At 41.2% G+C, this 19,470-nt stretch overlaps 1 protein-coding gene across 1 annotated transcript; it reads right to left on the bottom strand.

Annotated features, from left to right (window-relative positions):
• Nucleotides 1–362: 362 nt before the first annotated feature.
• On the bottom strand, nt 363–18,198 carry GLIPR1 (GLI pathogenesis related 1). The gene is made up of 6 exons (XM_027107065.1): nt 17,925–18,198; nt 16,878–17,123; nt 7,614–7,726; nt 3,537–3,622; nt 687–713; nt 363–587 (listed from the first exon to the last, which is right to left on the bottom strand). Exons 1-6 carry the CDS (start codon nt 18,114–18,116, stop codon nt 433–435), a joined length of 819 nt encoding a protein of 272 aa, XP_026962866.1. The 5' UTR covers nt 18,117–18,198; the 3' UTR covers nt 363–432.
• Nucleotides 18,199–19,470: the final 1,272 nt, after the last annotated feature.

Raw genomic sequence — 19,470 nt, 5'->3', positions numbered from 1 at the left:
GCAAGGCCTTTTAAATTAATTCCATTACTATTCCAATATGAGTCTGAGGAAGTAGTAAACCAGAAAGACATCAAATTTGCAAGAGAACAGGGAAAACCAGATATTTGGAGTTGAAGCAGCAGGCAACAGGTTACATAGAAACGCTTTTTACTGACGAGGGCCAGGACTCGCCTAAATCTAGCTCACTGATTTTACATATTTAGAAGCTAAGGCACACGGGGAGTAGGTTACTCACTGAAAGTCACAGCTGTGGCAGCATGAAAACAATGCTTCTTCATAAAAAGTGGAAAGTAAAGATGAGTTTACCTTCTAATGTTAGGAAACTGAACCATTTCTTCTTTTGAGTAAGGGTTTGCTGCAAATTAGAAATAACACCCAATTTTATTTTTTAAAGCCATGTACGAATGAGGCTTTCCCCCCCCCCGGATTGTATTAGTTCAGAAGAACTAAATGAGGGTATTTGTGCTTGACCAAACTGATAATTATAACACTCAGTATTAGGATTGGTGGAGTAACAATGAGGAAAAGAGATGTGTATCTGTTACGTGGAAATATGGGCCAGTCTGGAAACACAACAGAGTAGTAACCTGTGAAACAAACATAAAATATACTCTTAAATGTTATTCCTCATAATGCAGTAACATAGCTCAGATAGATCTTATACAATTTAAGGTTTATATACATACGTGTCACTTTGTCTCGTTGTGGGTTAGCTATAAAATAAGAAAGAAAAGAATTAAAAGAATAGATACTGGTGAGGCTTTTGTTTTCTTTTAAAAAGCCAAGTCTCTTAATTATAACCATTGACTGTTTCAATCAACTTGTTTATATAACCTTTATATATAAACTTTTTATATACCACTACCATAAATGGAAAATCATTTTACATAATGTAACTGGCAGATAAAATAAATGCAATTAAAATAAAACAATTAAAAATAAGTATTAGTAATAATCAGTGTGAGCAATTTATTAAAATATTTTCCTGAAAGTAAGTTTCTCCTGAGAAGAATGATACTATCTATGGTCAGTAATGAAGAGACAGTGGCCTCTCTCATACATTCCAGTCTGTCATTAGTATATCAGTAGGGCATTTGGATATCAAAGTCATATTTACTCCTCTCCTTCCACTGAGCTTTATTAAGATTTTGACATTCAGAGCACTGGGAAGAGAATTCCACATCTGCCATAGCCTCCTTATACTTTTTAAATGGTCAGACACCTCTTTTACACCGGTTCTATGCCAGCTGCTGTTGCACTCCTATGGTGGAATCCATCAAGGAGCTGACCCTCTGGTACTCGTGAGCATCCCTGGTCATCATACCTGTGACTGACTGGGCTTTGCTGTGGTGAATTGCGACGAAGCTTCCGCTTCTTTAACTTTTCCTGGCAGTTATATCCATGAAATCAAGGTATGATATGCTTGCTAGTTATATTTTTTCTTACATATATATATTTTTAAAATGTTAAACATTCAACTTTTGAACATTGAAACAAATGTCATCCATGCACTAGCTAAAAATCCGCTTGTGTACCATTGGTGTGCCCAGCACATTTTGCAAAACCATCCTGATTTGGCCTCCATTGGTATTTTTTGAACCTACCAGTATCTAGAAGACCACAAAGGGATTTTTTTCCTCCAGTGTTTGCCACAATTTGTCAGAGACAAAATCTGATAAATAAAAGCTTTTATCCTCTAACCCTTACCCTCCTGCAAATTAGCGTGCGTTTTCCTTTGTCTCTCTTAAGAGCCCAGGGGCTTTTCATTATTGGACTACAGCCTTAATTTTCTGAATTTTATCCCACAAGGTTAGAGACCATTTCAGGCTAGATCTCTAAGATTAAAAGCTAAAACTCCAGCAGTTTTCTTCTTGTTATCATTGTGCTGGTGGTGGTGTTACTGTCTAGATTTTTATAGAGAATGATTTTTTTAAGGAAATATGCAAATTAGCAATTATTTGCTTTCTAGACTAGGCACTTTGGTTACAAAGTTGAATTAGATAGGCATAATTCCTGCCTGTTTGGAATTCAGAGTCTAGTGGGAAAGACAGCTAACCAGTGGCAACAGTTAAATTACTTTTTACATAATTTAAAATTATTGTCTCAGTTTTCATCACAGATTCTAAAGAAGCATGAGTGAGTCTTGTTCATGAGCATAAAAACATATCATCTAAAACTTGGGCACAAAGAAGACACCAAAATACCAAGAGTAAACTCAAGATCTGAGATTACAGGAAGGATGAATTTGGGGATAATAGATAATATTTACTGAGTGATACTGTATGCCAGGCACTTGGTCTAGATATAATTTTTTTTCATTCGTTTCACGAAACCTGTGAAGAGGTGCCACCGTCTACATTTCATTAATGAGGAAACAGGTCCAGACACTTGCCCAGTGTCACAATGGTGGAACTGGAAATTGAACGCTAAAATCTGTGGTTTTAACTCTTATGTCATACTGCCTAACTTGGAAAAAAAAAAAGACATGCTTTCGTAGTGTTGGAGTAACATGAAAAATTCAGTTAACATTGGTGCTCTGAGAAGGGATTTGTTGCACTATGGCTACATGTTAGTGAGTTCTCTAAACAAAACTAATTATGAGGGAAAGAATGGTTGAACTGGAGAGAAATGACTGGCTCAGAAAGCTGGTAGAAAAAGCGTCTCTGTAGCTGGAGTAAAAATGAGAACTCACTGTTTACAAATCAGGAGGAAGGGAAAAGCGGTTGAAAAGAATTTTATAATTTTAAACCCGGAAAGGACCTTAGGAAATGTGTAAGCAATGCAACACTTTGGCCAAACAAAAATTTATGCAGTTAAACTCAGTCTACTCTACCCTCCTTCTGCTCCTAGCACCCCGCCCCAGCCCTGCAGCCCTGAGGGGTTCAGTTAGTTACAGATCTGGACACAAAAGTCCTAGAGGATTTGCACAACTGCAGTAGCTTGATTGAGGTTTTCCTTCACACCATGGCAAAAAGTAAAGAAAAAACATACTGAGATGGAAAGGAATGTGTCTGGGACAGGAACCATAAATAGACTCTTGGCCAATTGTGTATTAATATTTCAAAGTTATGTAAAACATCCTTGGAAATGTAGCTTCATTGGCCTACACTGTTCCTCATTAAATGCTGTCTAACTAGTAAAAAGTGCCACATTGCAGCTTTATTTATCTGATTCTAAAGATGAAAATGCAAGTCTTGAGTGCTTGGACAGGTAGTATCACACAATTCAGAATTCTTTTGGTTAACTTTGTTGTACAAATTTTTGATCTTGCTGAAATTAGCAAATCTTGGGTCTACAGTTTCCCAGCATCAGAGTCGTTTGTTGTTTGTCTGATTAGCGCTAACTAAAGAATATTATTTGCTTCTTTAAATTTCTCTTGAACCATATATTCATTCCCAGGTTTGATTGCAACCCTGATGCCACTTTCCCTGAAAACAGCTGTTAGGATAAAGCAAACGTTTGCATTCTTAGCTCTGTAGAAAGTTACAAGAGTTTTGAACACATTGTATTATTGGTAGATTGCTCCTTTTACTCACCACAGAGATTGTCCAGACAGTTGTCGTTACTGGGGCAGGCACTGCATGTGGATCCTTTTTTATATGGCCAGGTTGGGTAATTGCCTCTGTGAAGTAGAGGAAAACTGTCCATTAGGAGAGTTTTTGGTTTCTTTTTTTTTTTTTTCCAATTGCAATTTATTATGGTCCTTGGCTAAATCCTAGGATGAAAGTCTGCAGATTCAGAGGGTTGGGAAGAGAAGAGGAGAGGGGGAAGCAGAAATGGAAGCCTGCTAATATTTGCAGAGTTCATTCTAGGTGCCTGTGTTTAGGAACCTATGTCTTAATCATCTCAGTTAATTCTTAAGACAACTCGGGGAAGAAGTTATTTTTATTTCTATTTTACAGATAAGGAAACTAAACCTCTAAAAAATAAAGTAACTTGCCAAAAATCACAAGGTACAGATGTCAGAGTCAGAACGAAACCTAGATTTGTCTGATTTCAGAGCAGTACTCCCTCTACTTACTGTCTGGCCTATGTGATCACTGCCATCCAAAAAACTGTCCGTCTTAGAAAAGCCATCATGACCCACATTTTTGTTCTCCTCAGTCTAGCAAACCTCCATAGTTTTTATTGGATGGGAGCCATTTGGCTGGGGAAAGGGCTTTCCAAAAGAATATAACAAGAGGGCTTCCTTGGTGGCGCAGTGGTTGAGAGTCTGCCTGCCGATGCAGTGCACACGGGTTCGTGCCCCAGTCCGGGAAGATCCCACATGCTGCGGAGCGGCTGGGCCTGTGAGCCATGGCCGCTGAGCCTGCGCGTCCGGAGCCTGTGCTCCGCAACGGGAGAGGCCACAGCAGTGAGAAGCCCGCGTACCGCAAAAAAAAAAAAAAAAATATATATATATAAAAAATAAGAAATATGGGGTAGTTTCTAAAATGCAATTTGTTTTCACATAAAAGATGTGATATGAATAATAGATAATAATTACTGAATACTCTTCGTGTCCCTTCGTGTTCTGAGTATCCTCGAATGAATCAATCTTCACAATAACCCTATGAGGAAGATACTATAATTTTTTTAATCCCCATAGCTAGAGGCTGAGGCACAGAATGTAAGTAATTGACCAAGATCACAGATTAGAAAATGAAATAATAACCAAACATTTTATATCCCCATGAATATCTCTGGAGTAGTAATGATGAAAGGCTGTACATTTATTTCAGTGAACCTGCCATTGCTCTAATCTTTTTTGGAACTCTACTTTTGGAAAGGAGTTCTTAACTTTTTCATGTCATGTACCCTGTGGCAGCCTGGTGGAGCGCATGGGCCCTTTCTCAAAATAGTTTAAAAATACCGAAAATAAAGTTCATAGGATTATAAAGGAAACAAATTAAGTTGAAATAGTTATTAACATGTTAAAAATATTCGTGATATACTAATATGTACTTCTCAAGTATTAGGTAAGAGCTAGCAGGGAGTCTAATAATTACAGTAATTTCAAGGTAGTGATAAAAACTATTTTGAGAGAGATGCAGCAACTACAAAGTGATATGAACATATCTGTGATAAAGATACAGGTAGTGCTGTACAGTCACAGCTATTGCTGATAATGATTGGAGTGTTATCTTCATAAACGTTACTTTCAATAGAAGTTACTGAAAAAGATGTAACTTTTTTCTAAACCAAGTTCATGGACACCTCTCCCTTAATACTATGCGTTAATTTTCAGAGTTGAGACATTACTTTTTATTAAAACCTCATTTCCAACTAAAAAGATATGTTCAAATCTCGTTTGGCTCCAAATTAATTTAGGTTGTCTCAAATTTACCCTTCTGCTTATGTTACCCTGTGGAAAATAGTCAAAGGAATATAGTAGAGATTCTGATAATTATAAAAGATATCCAAAATGGACATTAATCATTGGAGTATCTTTCATTGTTAAAAAGCACAGTACTCATTGAGTCGTTAAATTCTAGAATGTTTTTGATGCAGTCATTTATGCTGCTTCATACTTTAATTGTGCATTCCATACTTTAAAGAAGAGGGGAAAATTGCTACTTCAAAAACAAGCTAAAAACAAGGCAGTTGTGACTTCTAGGGAAATAGAATTCATCTTGGGAGAAACATGCTACTGGAAAGGCCTGACTTTTGTCTAGATGGGAATGATTAGGACAAAGATATCTACAGTCTCCCAAGGTAATAGAAATAAAGCAAAAATAAATGAGACCTAATCAAACTTACAAGCTTTTGCGCAGCAAAGGAGATCATAGACAAACGAAAAAACAAACCATGGACTGGGAGAAAATATTTGCAAATGATGCAACCGACGAAGGGAAGTTCATACAACTCAATAACAGCAACAACAACAAAAAAAACAAAAAATGGGCAGAAGATCTAAATTGACATTTCTCCAAAGGACACATGGAGATGGCCAATAGGCACATGAAAAGATGCTCAAGATCACTAATGATTAGAGAAATGCAAACCAGAACTGCAATGAGGTACCACCTCACACCGGTCAGAATGGCCATCATTAAAAAGTCTGCAAGTAATAAATGCTGGACAGGGTGTGGAGGAAGGGGAACCCTCCAACAGTGAGGGTTTACATTCCCTCACTGGGAATGTAAATTGGTGCAGCCACTATGGAAAACAGTATGGAGGATACTCAAAAACTAAAAATAGAGTTGCTATATTATCCAGCAATCCCACTCCTGGGCATATATCTGGACAGAACTATAATTCGAAAAGATACATGCACCCCAATGTTCATTGCAGCACTATATACAATAGCCAGGACATGGAAACAACCTAAATGTCCATCTATGATGAATGGATAAAGAAGATGGAAGATGTGGTGTGTATTTATGTATATGGAATACTTCTCAGCCATAAAAGAAGAATGAAATAATGCCATTTGCAGCAACATGGAGGGACCTAGAGATTATCAAAGTAAGTCAAGTAAGTCAGAAAGAGAAAGACAAATACCATATACTATCACTTGTATTTGGAATCTAAAATATGACACAAACTTACCTACAAAACAGAAACAGACTCAAAGAGAACAGACTTGTGGTTGCCAAGAGCCGGTGGGGATGTCAGGGAGGGATGGAGTGGGAGTTTGGGATTAGCAGATGCAAACTATTACATACGTGTATAGGTGAATCACTTTGCTGTACACCAGAAACTAATACAACACTGTAAATCAACTATACTTCAATAAAATAAAAACACAGAAAGACAAAGGGACCTAAAGTATTCTGCCCAATAAAGAAGTAGGAAGTTTTAGTTTCCTTGGTTGCCTGTCAGGGCCTCAGCTGTCTTATCTGCAAAACAGGGGTAATAGTAGAACTTACAGACATTTTATGAAGATTAAATAAGTTTAATATATGCGAAGCACTTAGAACTATGCTTAGTACATAGTAAGCTTTATACAAACGTTATGGCATTGTTTTTAATTATTGTAATCTGTTTAAAACTTCAGTGCCATGGAAAATGCTCATATGTAATTTTAAGTAAAAAATAGAAAATGTGTATTTCCATCATCTCAGTTTTCTAAGTATGTGTACGATGCATAAGTACACATATATAAGTTTAAAGGAAGTGGGAGGAGAATGTCATGCGTCTTCCCATTTTCCAAAGGGAGAAAAATGATGTCTGTTTCAAAAACAAAACTGTCAAAAGTAAATGAAATAAGTTATATAAATTGAGAAATTCAATTCAGAGTGGGTTTTTGTTCTGCTTTGAAAAGTTTTTAATAAGTTAATAAATATTAAATGGAATATTAATCTTCCCATCTTGTGGTGTTATTACAATATCCAATTAATCTATGTCCCTGAAAACATTTTAGTTTTCCTACTCTTAAAAATGTGTTTGTGTGTGTGTGTTTATGTAGTGTTTATAAAGGTGTACACACAGACACAAACACAAATGCACATACAAAGAAAAAGGTATCAGTGTAAATGGAGTAAATCTCTGGGCAGAGGAATTAAGGGTAATGTTAATTTTCTCTTTTAAACTTTTTTTATTACCCAGATTTATTTTCTATAATGAAGATAAATACTTTTAAAATAGTTTTTTTTTTCTTTTCCCAGAAAGAGGTTAATTTGGGCACTTACGCTGGTCCATAGTTGCATATAAAATGTGCTCCATTGCGAAGACTTTCAAAGCCAGCAACTCGAGAACAAAACTGTACTGCACAGCCAACTTTGTAACTATCTGCCCAAACAATCTGAAAGAAAATACAGATTGTTAAGAAGAGAGAGATACTAAAATGAACACTTGAGTATGATTAGGCCTTCGTAAACACAGGCATGTTAACTCTACTTAGGCAAAGCAGTTACCGCCAGGGAAGTTTTAGGTAGTCAGAATTTGGTTGGAAAGTGTGTGTGTGTGTGTGTGTGTGTATGTGTGTGTGTGTGTGTGTGTGTGTGTGTGAGAGAGAGAGAGAGAGAGATAAATATAAATAATAACTAAGCTAATTTTGACAGCTAGTGCAATGAAGAAATAAAACAGGCTAACAGGATAGAGAGTGACTGCTGGGGAGAAAGAGGGCTGCTTTCACTTGGATGTGCAGGGAAGGCGTCTCGAGTGTGGAGGCAGCATTTGAGATGAGGCCTGAATGATGAAGAGGCAGCGCTCAAAACATGCAGGAGACCAACTGATGGAGGAAGAGCATCCATGCAGAGGGAGCCCTTGGGGCAAAGGCCCTGGCGTGGAGTCTGCTTGCGTGCAAGAGTGGCAGAAAGAAGGCAAGCAGAGGGGCTTCCCTGGTGGCGCAGTGGTTAAGGATCCACCTGCCAATGTAGAGGACCCGGGTTCGAGCCCTGGTCCGGGAAGATCCCACATGCCGCGGAGCAACTAAGCCGGTGCACCACAACTACTGAGCCTGCACGCTAGAGCCCGCGAGCCACAACAACGGAGCCCATGTGCCACAACTACTGAAGCCCGTGCACCTAGAGCCTGTGAGCCACAACTACTGAGCCCACTTACCACAACTACTGAAGCCTGCATGCCTAGAGCCCGTGAGCCGCAACTACTGAAGCCCGTGCGCCTAGAGCCCGTGCTCCACAACGAGAAGCCACCGCAAGGAGAAGCCTGCACGCCACAACGAAGAGTAGCCCCCGCTCGCCGCAACTAGAGAAAGCCCACGCAGCAACGAAGACACAACGCAGCCAAAAATAAATAAATAAAGGCAAGCGGAGCTGGGATCCAGGAGTTGGGGAAAATCACAGGCAATGAGGTCAGAGAGGAGCAGCTCATGGGGAATCTTGTAGTGGAGGGAGGGAGAGTCCCTTTTTCAGGTCTTAGGAAGGTCACTTTGGCTGCTAAACTAGATGGACTGAGAAGAACAAGGGTGAAAAGAGGGAGGGAATTCGGGAGACTGCTTCACTGGTACTGGAAAGAGCAGATGGTGACTCTCACTTCGGTGATGGTAGTGGGGTTCCCTAGAATTGACCAGGTTCATGGTTCAGCTTAGGGGTAAAGCTGAAAGAATTTGCTTTTGGTTTGAGGGTGGGGTAAGAGGGAGAGAGAAAAATCAAGTTAATGTTTGGGTCTGAACAACATTTGCTGAGACGGGGAAAATGAGGGAAGGAGGAAGTGGGTGGGAACACAGACAAGGGGTTCTGTTCAGTTCCTGCTACTCTTGAGATGCCTGTCAGACGACCATCTGCCGGTCAGAAGACAGAGCATGGCTCGAGACACAAACCTGGAAGACGTGGGAATGGATTAGATCTTGTAAGCAAAGATAATAAACAACTAAATGAGAGCATGGGATACAGAAAAAAAAAAAAACAGCCAGCAAAACATTGAAAGGGAGTGGCTAGTGGCATAGGAGGGAAAGCAAGAACAGGGCCAGCTTCCAGGAGAGGGGTGTGCTGTCCCACTGGACCCCGTGATCAGAAGGGCCCCATACCTGGTTTAATTCAGTGCTGCACGCATTTTAGCACCTTCAGTGGCACTTTTCCCATGATTTTTGAACAAGGGGATCCACGTTTTCATTTTGCATTAGGCCACACAAATTACACAGCTCATCCTAACTAAGACTGTTTGCTGTAATAGAAGGCTGAAGAAAAAAGTAAAGTATTTTAAAAATCTAGTATGTGGGGGCTTCCCTGGTGGTGCAGTTGTTGGGAGTCCGCCCGCCCGCCGATGCAGGGGACACGGGTTCGTGCCCCAGTCCGGGAGGATCCCACATGCTGCGGAGCGGCTGGGCCCGTGAGCCATGGCCGCTGAGCCTGTGCTCCGCAACGGGAGAGGCCACAACAGTGAGAGGCCCGGGTACCACAAGAAAAAAAAAAAAATCTAGTGTGGATTTAAGCCAGCAATTAAATGCACTCCTTTTTACAGTGATACAAAATAGAATTTTAAATTATTTTTACATATATATATATATACACATATATATATATTTAGCAACTTTGTGACTACTTGTACCAAATACAGGGAGATGAATGAGCTGGAGCCAGTGGGTGCCTTCACAAAATGTAGAGAAAAGCAGTCAAGAAACCATTAGGCTAGGGTTTTGAGCTTTGTGAAGGGGAAGCAGAGGGCGCTCAGGGAGTTTACAGCAGGGATCCTGCTCTGAGTTAGTGAGGCCGAAGCTGAAAGTGAGCTGGTCCGGGAGGCCAGAGAAGGTTCCCAGCAGAGGGCACACCTGTGCGAACCAACCCCGAGGTGGGAAAGACTCACAGAACTGAGACAAGGCTGGTGTGTCTGCTGAAAAAGGTCAAATTTACTCAAAAAAAAAAAAGAAAAAAAATCAATTAAGAACAGCTCTCTGGGGAGAGAGTGTAGAGTAGGGGAAGAGGGTTAGGATGGAGGCAGCTCCTCCAAGGCTCATGGATGGAGTAGGAGGTGGGGGAGGAGCTAGGGAGGGCTGGGCAGTGTCGGGGGGCGGGGCGGGGCCGGGACACTTTCCATTCTGTCCTCCTCCTTGTGTGACAACTGGGGAGGAGCTGCGGAGGCAGGTACTGGTCTCCCACAGAGGATCAGTGCTCTCCTTTGGTGAAGGACGGCCCTCCCTGGTTGAGGTGGGGTGTCTCCCTTCCCATCTCACACCCTGGAATCCCCTGCAGGGAACTCCAGGTAACCAAGTAAATCAGGCCTCTATCTCCCCGAGAGCACCTAGTTTTATGGCCATTCATTCTCAGGTTTGATGCTTGTACTTTAATTTCCCAATCATTTTTGTATTTATTTTTATATTTCTTCATTTCTATTCACTGCATCTCAAAGTGACTTCCTCTGGGGTGCTTTGTTTAAAATGCAGATTTCTGGGCCCATCTCAGTCCTACTGCATGAGAGTCACTGGAATTGTCCTTGAAATCTGTATTTTTTTAAAACTGAGATATAACTGACATACAAAATTATATTACTTGCAGGTGTACAATACTGAATCAGTGATTCAGTATTTGTATATACTGCAAAATGGCCACCACAATAGCTAGTTAACACCTATTACTACACATGGTTACAAGTTTTTTCTTGTGATGAGAACTTTTAAGATATACTCTTAGCAATTTTCAAATACATAATACAGTATTGTTAACTCTAGTCACCATGCTGTACATTACATCCCCAGGACTTATTTATCTTAAAACTGGAAGTTTGTACCTTTTGACCACGTTCACCCATTTCACTCATCCCCCACCTCTGGCAACCACCAATCTGTTTTCTAAGAGTTCGTTTTATTTTTTTAAGATTCCACACATAAATGAGATCATATGGTATTTGACTCTGTCTGACTTACTTCACTTAGCGTACTACCTGTAGATCTACCCATGCTAATGACAGGATTTCCTTAAGGAAAATGTAGTATATTTATATACACACACATACACACAGGCACACACACACACATATTGGAACATTATTCAGCGAAAAAGTTTCTCTATTTTAACAAGTTTCTCAGGTGATTCTTATGCATGCTAATGGGCCATGTTGGGAGTACGATCGCCTGAGTCAATCATTTTATATTCTGATCCTCTGGTCTTTGAGCACTTTCCTCCAGTGTTGCATCTCAAGTGTCAAGTGCTCTTAATCTTTGGGTTCCTCCCACACACACTTAATGCTTTATGCTATTTCTTTTATTCTACTTTCTTTTACATTTCTGATCTCTCTTTTCCAAGACAGTGCAAATGTTAGTTACCATTCGTCTTGTGTTTTAGTTGGGCTCTCTTTAAATCAGGTTGTAATTAACATAGAGGCCATCCGTTTTAGGTTATGAATTTTGACAAAAGCATGTAGTTGTGCAGCCGCCACCACATTCAATACCTAGAACATTTCCCCAAAAGCTCCCTTGTGCCCCTTTGTGGTCAGCTCCCACCCCCAGCCCCTGGCAATCACTAATCTATTTTCTGTCCTTGTGGTTTCGCCTTTTCCAGAATGTTACATAAGTGGAATCAGTTTAAATGTAGCTTTTTCAATCTGGCTTCTTTCACTAAGCATAAGCATTTGAGATTCACTCATGTTGTTGAATTCATTACTAGTCACTCTCCTTTTCATTGCCGAGTAATATTTATTGCATGGATTTATCAGTTTATCCATCCATTCAAGTTGGCCTCTTTTTAATAGCTTCATGGGCATTCAGTTTCTGGGTTCAACTCTGTGGGCTCTGGGGTTACAAAGACCAAGTTTATATTTCAGCTCAGCCACCCACTGTGTGACCTCGGCCTCAGCTTCCTCGTCTATTAAATGAGGGTAACACCACCTACTCCACAGGCTTATTTTGACATTCTAAATGGGCTAATAAGAAAGTGATTAGAACAGCTTATGGAACATAGCAAGCTCTCAGCAGATGTTCATGTTTTATTCTCTTATGACTAATTTTCTTCTGCTTTAAAACTTTTGAAACTTCTTTTTAATCAGGTAGATTCCTGTTGCATGTTTTCATTTTTTCATATGGTAAACAAAAAGAATTTTAAAAAATTAAGAGCTACTCACTGAGAATTTTCCTAGTGGCCGGTAGTGTTCAGCATGTTACATGCAACATGTTTAACCTCATAACAAATCTATAAATACATACTGCCCCAATTTTTCCTAGATGAGGGGTGGAACTTAATGCTACTTGACCACAAAGTGCTGTGAGGACAGTCCATGCCCTAAGCAAGATGCTTCCAGAGTGCTCTCCTTTTTAGCAGAATCAGGAAACTATACCTAACAAAAACATTGCATCTGGGGAACCCAACCCAGTGGGGGCAGGCATGTCTCTTCCTTCTAGCTAACAACCCCTATACACCATCTTCCCCTTTCAATTCTCAGTATGAGTCCATCTGACTCATTATCAGTAATATGCAACATGTACAAAATCAGCTAGACAAACTGAAACATCGCACACTTCCGTTCGTTCTGGGAGGGTGTAAAAATAAAAATTTCAACGGGTGGGGATAAAAAGAAATGAGATCAATAGTGCCATCTAGTGGGCATTATTAGCACTATCAAACCTGAGCTGCTGCCCACCCAGCTATTTTTTTTTTTAATATTTATTTAGTTATTTGGCTGCACTGGGTCTTAGTTGTGGCACGCGGGATCTTTTAGTCACGGCACGTGGGATCTAGTTCCCTGAGCAGGTTAATTTCCAGCATGAATTTAAAATGGTCCCCTGCATTGGGAGCGTGGAGTCTTAGCCACTGGACCACCAGAGGAGTCCACCGCCCAGCTTTTTAAGTCAAACTATTCCCAAACTTTACAAAGATGAACTGTCGGCAACAAAATATCTAAGCTAAATAATCTTCCATATCAATACACCAGAATTCTTCCACAATTGAAATCTCTAGTGAAGACAGAACTAAAGCGTTGAGTTAACATGTCAAGAAATATCACACTTTAATGAAGTAATAATGCATCTGGGGACTTCCCTGGTGGTGCAGTGGTTAAGAATACGTCTGCCAATGCAGTGGACATGCACGGAGCAACTAAGCCCGTGCGCCACAGCTAGAGCCTGTGCACCACAGCTAGAGCCTGTGTGCCACAACTACTGAACCCTGTGCACCACAACTACTGAGCCCACACACCCCGACTACTGAAGCCCGTGCACTCTAGGGCCCGCATGCCACAACTACAGAGCCCGGGTGCTGCAACTACTGAAGCTCACACACCTGGAGGCCATGCTCTGCAACGAGAAGCCACTGAAATGAGAAGCCTGCACACCGCAGTGAAGAGTAGCCCCCACTCGCCGCAACTAAAGAAAGCCCACGCACAGCAAAGAAGACCCAATGCAGCCAAAAAAAAAAAAAAAATGCATCTGAATCTATTGTCTTTACTCTGTACAACCACTGCTCACTGGCCAAAATCTGAAAATAGCTTGCTTTTTATTAACAATTAACATGAGGGTAAGTGGGAAGTTATAAATACCCACTTGAGGTAATTTCCAGCATGAATTTAAAATGGCAACTGAGTAATCTTGGACCTCCTAGCAAGATTTCTTGCAAGGATAAAAACAAGAAGTCTTCAATCAAGCTGTCAGAGCCTTCTTCCAATTGATGGAAAAACAGCTCATGGAAGAAATCTAAACTTTGTTCAATGACTACTAAGTACTACTACTTTACTAGATAAGCAACATATCTTATATCTGAACCCCAACTCTTCCTCTTACTAGCTAAATGACACTGGGATAACAACTTCTTGACCCCTCTGGGCCTGTTTATTCATCTATGGATAATAGCATCTCTTAGAGGTGTGTGGTGAGAGTTGAATGAGATCTTACATGTAGAGAACGAAGTACCACATTCATTTAAAAAGTAGTTGCTGGTGCTGTCTCTTCCCAGACCCAGAGGTCCCTGGACATCCTCTCCCTCATTTGAGTTGGGGGGTAGACTGTAGTGGTCTCTTAAAGAGAACAGGTTAGGATCACTCACTTTGGCTCTGCTACCTGTCTGAAAGGAACTGGATTTTAGGAAATGTTTTATGTCCCAAATATTAGCCCTCTTTTTTTTCCCCTAAATGCAAGAGGAAGATTTACAAGTAAGCTCTGTTAATTTGGGAAGGGCCATCTCTGAGATCTCAGGCCTCTATGACATATAATGAAGTTTCCTCCTCTTGTTTTGACTTCCTGGAATGATGGACATAAAGTATCTTTTAACTTGCAGGGTTTAGGAGACTGTTGTCAATTTAACAGTCTTTGGATTACTGTGTATTTGGTGGGTTAAGCTGCTTGCCATTCTTCTGAAATGCCAAGTTCATTTGTACACATTGTACACCTTCTACACCTTGTTAATTTTGCCTGGAGTTCTTTTTACATTCCTTTTTATTTGACAAACTCTCACTCAGTTTAAGAACCAACTTACATGTCTCCTGCTGTATGAACAAGTCCTGTGTCTCCATACCTCCCTTTGGCCAGGTCAGTTGCTCTGTCCCCATTGCTCCCATGGCACCTTGTCAGTTTCTCCGAGCTGCACTAGCTATACGCTATAACACATCCACTTACACACGTCTCTTCCAAATAAAAGTCACCTCCTAAGGGTCAGGGGCCATTCCCAGCTGTGTCCCTCATTCCCTGCCCCACAAGCCATTTCTCCTCCCTCTCACTTCTCTGCGATCGTACTCCCGAGTAAAATCTTAGCACGTAAGCTATTATCTCAGGCTCTGTTTTTTCAGGAGTCTGGACTAAAACGCATGACCTGTACCTTACAAAGTGCCTAGAATAGGGGAGAAGCTTAAACACTGACTGAGAGTCAGCACCTTCAGACTGACAATTACTCCTGGAGATTAATACCATAGTGCATAATGGCACCAGATACCGCTTGTAGGCACTCTGGATTTAGCTTTCTTGCCCTTTAGGATTTGTGGGAATCCAATGAAATTTATTTTCTGGTTTATTTGTTAATATAAACCAAAACTGATGGCTTATTGGGCAAGTCTAGGGGAGACCTTACTTATATTTCCAAGAAAGGGACCAAGCCTACTGATGATTTCATAGCTCCTCCTTGATTACAATAACCTTAAGATGAAAATTTCACTGACATCAACCCTTTCCCTCTCATTATAACAATTTCCTGTAACTGTGCCAAACGTGTTTCATCTATACCACCACCAGTGAGGTCAGTATCTTTATAAGGCTGAACTATATTGAGTTTTTCTACCAACATTTTGCTCTTAAAAACACCTAATATTCCAAGTTAACTGGCTTGTTAGAAATGCTTTTGCTCTCAGACATCATTTCAACAATTTTTTTCTACGTTAAAACCAGTCAAACATAGGTTCACTACTTTTAGTTATTGGTTTGACAAGGACCGCCAGGAAATAAAATAAATAAAATGTGGCCAGTATAGGGAGGCAGCATATTAAGAAGATTATAGAAGACTTTTCCTAGGGATTTGTTTCCACCATGTTGCAAATGTGAGTTAGAGTTAGGAAGCCAAAAACAGCTTGAATTTTAAAAAAAAAAAAAAAAAAAAAAAAAAAAAATTTCTCGAGAAGACCTTAATATGGTTTTTATACACACTAATTATAGAGTTGTGGGTACAGGGTAGCTACAGGATTATTTGTACAAATTTATATGTTGACCTCTCCACTGGGTCTGGGACTTTTTTTTCGTCTTCATGTGGCACATCATAGATTCTTAGTCCATGTTTGAAAGACTAAGAGGATATGGAAGCATCAACTATTATTACCACAATTTTTTTACTTTTGGCCACACTGCGCAGCATGCGGATCTTCCCCGACCAGGGATCGAACCCATGCCCCCCTGCAGCGGAAGCACAGAGTCTTTACTACGGGACCACCAGGGAAGTCCCCTTCAATTCTTATTGATGCTTCTGTCTGAGAGGCTTATTTCTCCCAGTTTTATAGTCCCAGAACAACTGACTCAAATTTCCTAGAGAACTCGTACCTGGAATAAATCCATTTACTCATAAGGTCCTTTGATTGTTCACAAATGGCACAAAATACCACGGGAAGACAGGTGTGATCAAAATTATTCAAAGGCTGTGCAGATTGGTGGGCCTCACGTTTTACCTATGTCCATGTAACTACACTCTTCAAGCACTATCTCCTCTGGTATTGGAGTCTGTTCCATTTATTTATTTATTTATTTATTTTGCGGTACGCGGGCCTCTCACTGCTGTGGCCTCTCCCGTTGCAGAGCACAGGCTCCGGACGCGCAGGCTCAGCGGCCATGGCTCACGGGCCCAGCTGCTCTGCGGCATGTGGGATCTTCCCGGACCGGGGCACGAACCCGTGTCCCCTGCATCAGCAGGCGGACTCACAACCACTGCGCCACCAGGAAGCCCTCCATTTATTTATTTTTAAAGTAAGCCTGTAACCCCTACTCTCTAATATTTACAGGGACACTAGCTTACTCTATATTTTTCTTAACACCAGATTCCAGCTTTCTCCTCACCCTTGAAACGACAGCTTCCAGAGAATATAAGGCAGATACTTACCTGAGTATAATGGCCACAGACCTTGCCACATTTCCGAGTCTTGAAGTCATAGTACTGAATTTCGTTGTACCAGTCTGTGACGGCTGAAGACACAGAAAAGAGGTACAGAGACCCAGTCCAGAGGTTTTCTCCCAGTGAAGTGAAATTTGGGTGCAGCTTGTGGGGTAGCTTCAGCTGTATGTTGTGTGCAAACTGACAGTTCCTTGCCCATGCTTTTGCAATTTGGGCTAGTACTGGGTCCCAAGTCTGCAGAAAAAAATACGAAACACTAGGAGGGTCAAGAATGGAGCCTGTTACCCAACGCTGTAACCGCAGTGAGCAAAGTGGGAATTTGCATGGGAGGTGAGGCACGATGTCCAGAATGGAGAAGGACCACGAACATGTAGGTCCTCCGTATGTGGAGGATCATATTGTGGTCTTCAAGTTTTGACTAGCGTTAGTGGGAGACATGATAATCTAGTTTCGAGGAATTTAGAATCAAAGTGAGTGACACAGAACAACATTTCACTGAAGGTCTATTATGTTGCAAAATAACATGCTGGTTTCACATATTTTCTGTAATTTCATACCTACGATAGCCCCTATCGTAAGAAGCTCAGAAAGGTTAAAAAACCAGGCCAAAGCCACAGACCTAGGATTCAAACCCAAGCCTGACTGAATCAAAATCCTAGCCTTTCCCCCAGACGCCCTGCGGCCTCCCTGAGACAGTCAGTACTCTGCCGGCAACAAAAAAAAGTCAACTTAGAGACAAAAAACGAAACCAAAAAAACCTCACAAAAATTAACAGGCAAAAAAGAGACATAAATTGCACCTGAGGACGTGTGCAAAGGACGTGTCCAAAAAGAGAAGTAAAACATACTTGCTTTATAACAAGAACTGAGTAGGCAGAGAGAAACTGGGTTCGTTTTGATCGCAGGTGGTGAATTTAAAGCACACCTTCATCACCGCGAGAGCACTGGTCAGGATTACCAAGGATTCACCACCAAAATCAATCCACATTAGTTGTTTTTGACTGACTTCTGCCACAAGCCCTCATGTTTTTCTTACCATGTATAGCATATCACTGGCTTTTGGAGTCACTTCTGATCTGAACTTGTTGTGCATTCGAACACAGTCTTTGATGAAATCTTCATTTTCGATATCTGGCAAAGTATTTGCTGGAGAGGAAGAACTGGAGACCACAGAGAGCATCCAGTGTGTCACAGCAAGTGTGACTCGCATGCTCAGACTGTCTGGCATGGAGACCCGGAGGCTGGAATCCAGAGGCACTGCAGGTCCCGAGGGTCGGTGAGCCGGTTTTACAAAGCACAGTCGACTTCAGCGTTGAGAAAACGGAAAGCAGAACATGAATTCATCACAAGTGTGAAGAAAAGGGTTTCTCCATATATGGTTTGCAGCTCGTTTTGTGCCCTTAACCCTGTCTTTTCGGTGGTTCTCAGTGACACAGCACCTATTGCAACATGGATTTTTACGAGGTTACATCAGACTTTCTTTTGAGTTGGGGGATGTTTCCAAAGGAAGTTCTGGAATCTCCAGAAATAATAGTCCCAATTTTTACTGAGGTTCTGGTGGTTAAACAAAAACATCTCTTATTTCAATAAAGGTCTTGCCAAATACTTTTTAAAAACATTTTTTTTGGAGTCACATCAGCACACCGTGGTTAGAATATCTGGTTAACATCATCGCTCGACCTAGAATTCATTCACAATGGTGAATGTGATGGGGTTAAGTCGATTTTGTCCATTCCCCTCCCCCAAATGAAAAAAACAGTTACGTGGACTTTTGGAGGCAGCTGGCTACTGCTGCCAACGGATTCCTAATTTTGCAGCCTTTGCTAAACCTCTGTCTGCTCTTCTCCTAGATCACAACACAGAGCCTATTTCCTGGCCCTTCAGAGGCATTAATCAATCTCCTTTGAAGCTTTAATATTAGCTTTGTCCACACTCCAAATTCTTGGCTTACCTAATTTTGACAGACCTGTTCATCTATACCGCCATGAAAATAATGGGACTGCTGCAGGCATTCTAGGACAATCTTCTGCTTCTCAAGATACATCCCTGTAGCGTGTTTCTCATGCCAGTTAGCTCCTGCGGCATTAGGTGTGCCCCATGCTTCTGTGCAGTGGCTGCAGCTGCCGCCTTGATTGACACAGCCAGTGTGCATGTTAGGCTCCCCTATTCATCTCTATGTTCCCCAGGCGGTGTCAGCTATTCTACAAGTTCAAAGGATACAGCAACTCTCTACACGGTGACAGGCCACTTATGAGCTGACTTTCTCATCATCTTACATCGTTGTAACCGTTTGAATGAATCCAGCTACTTTACTACCCCTCCCTGATGGACAGCCCCGCTGTATCACACATGATTGCCTTGCAGCCGTAGAAATGGTCTCAAAGCCACGACAGGTTCTCTCAGACACCCCTTTAGGTAACCCAGCCTGACTTCTATTTTGTGATGGCTCCCGTCAATGAAGTTTCTTGGGAAACATAACTGGTTATGCTGCAGTTTCCCCTCGTGGGACGCCTGCTGTTCATTCTGATGCCACAGGAAAATCAGCCCAAGCTGCTGAGCTCATAGCTCTTACTAGAGCTTGT

This window comes from Aethalodelphis obliquidens, unplaced genomic scaffold (assembly GCF_003676395.1).
Source record: "Aethalodelphis obliquidens isolate GAN/ISIS:26980383/991018 unplaced genomic scaffold, ASM367639v1 scaffold8, whole genome shotgun sequence".
NCBI lineage: Eukaryota > Metazoa > Chordata > Mammalia > Artiodactyla > Delphinidae > Aethalodelphis > Aethalodelphis obliquidens.
Note: the sequence above shows the minus strand (reverse complement) of the source record. Positions and strands in the feature narration are given on the sequence as shown.

Coding starts and splice junctions, on each gene's coding strand:
- GLIPR1 (XM_027107065.1), bottom strand. CDS start 18,116: ATGCCAGACAGTCTGAGCATGCGAGTCACACTTGCTGTGACACACTGG. Junction 714..3,536: donor CTGTCTGGACAATCTCTGTG/GTGAGTAAAAGG, acceptor CTTATTTTATAG/CTAACCCACAACGAGACAAA. Junction 588..686: donor ACAACGAGACAAAGTGACAC/GTATGTATATAA, acceptor TTTGTTTCACAG/GTTACTACTCTGTTGTGTTT.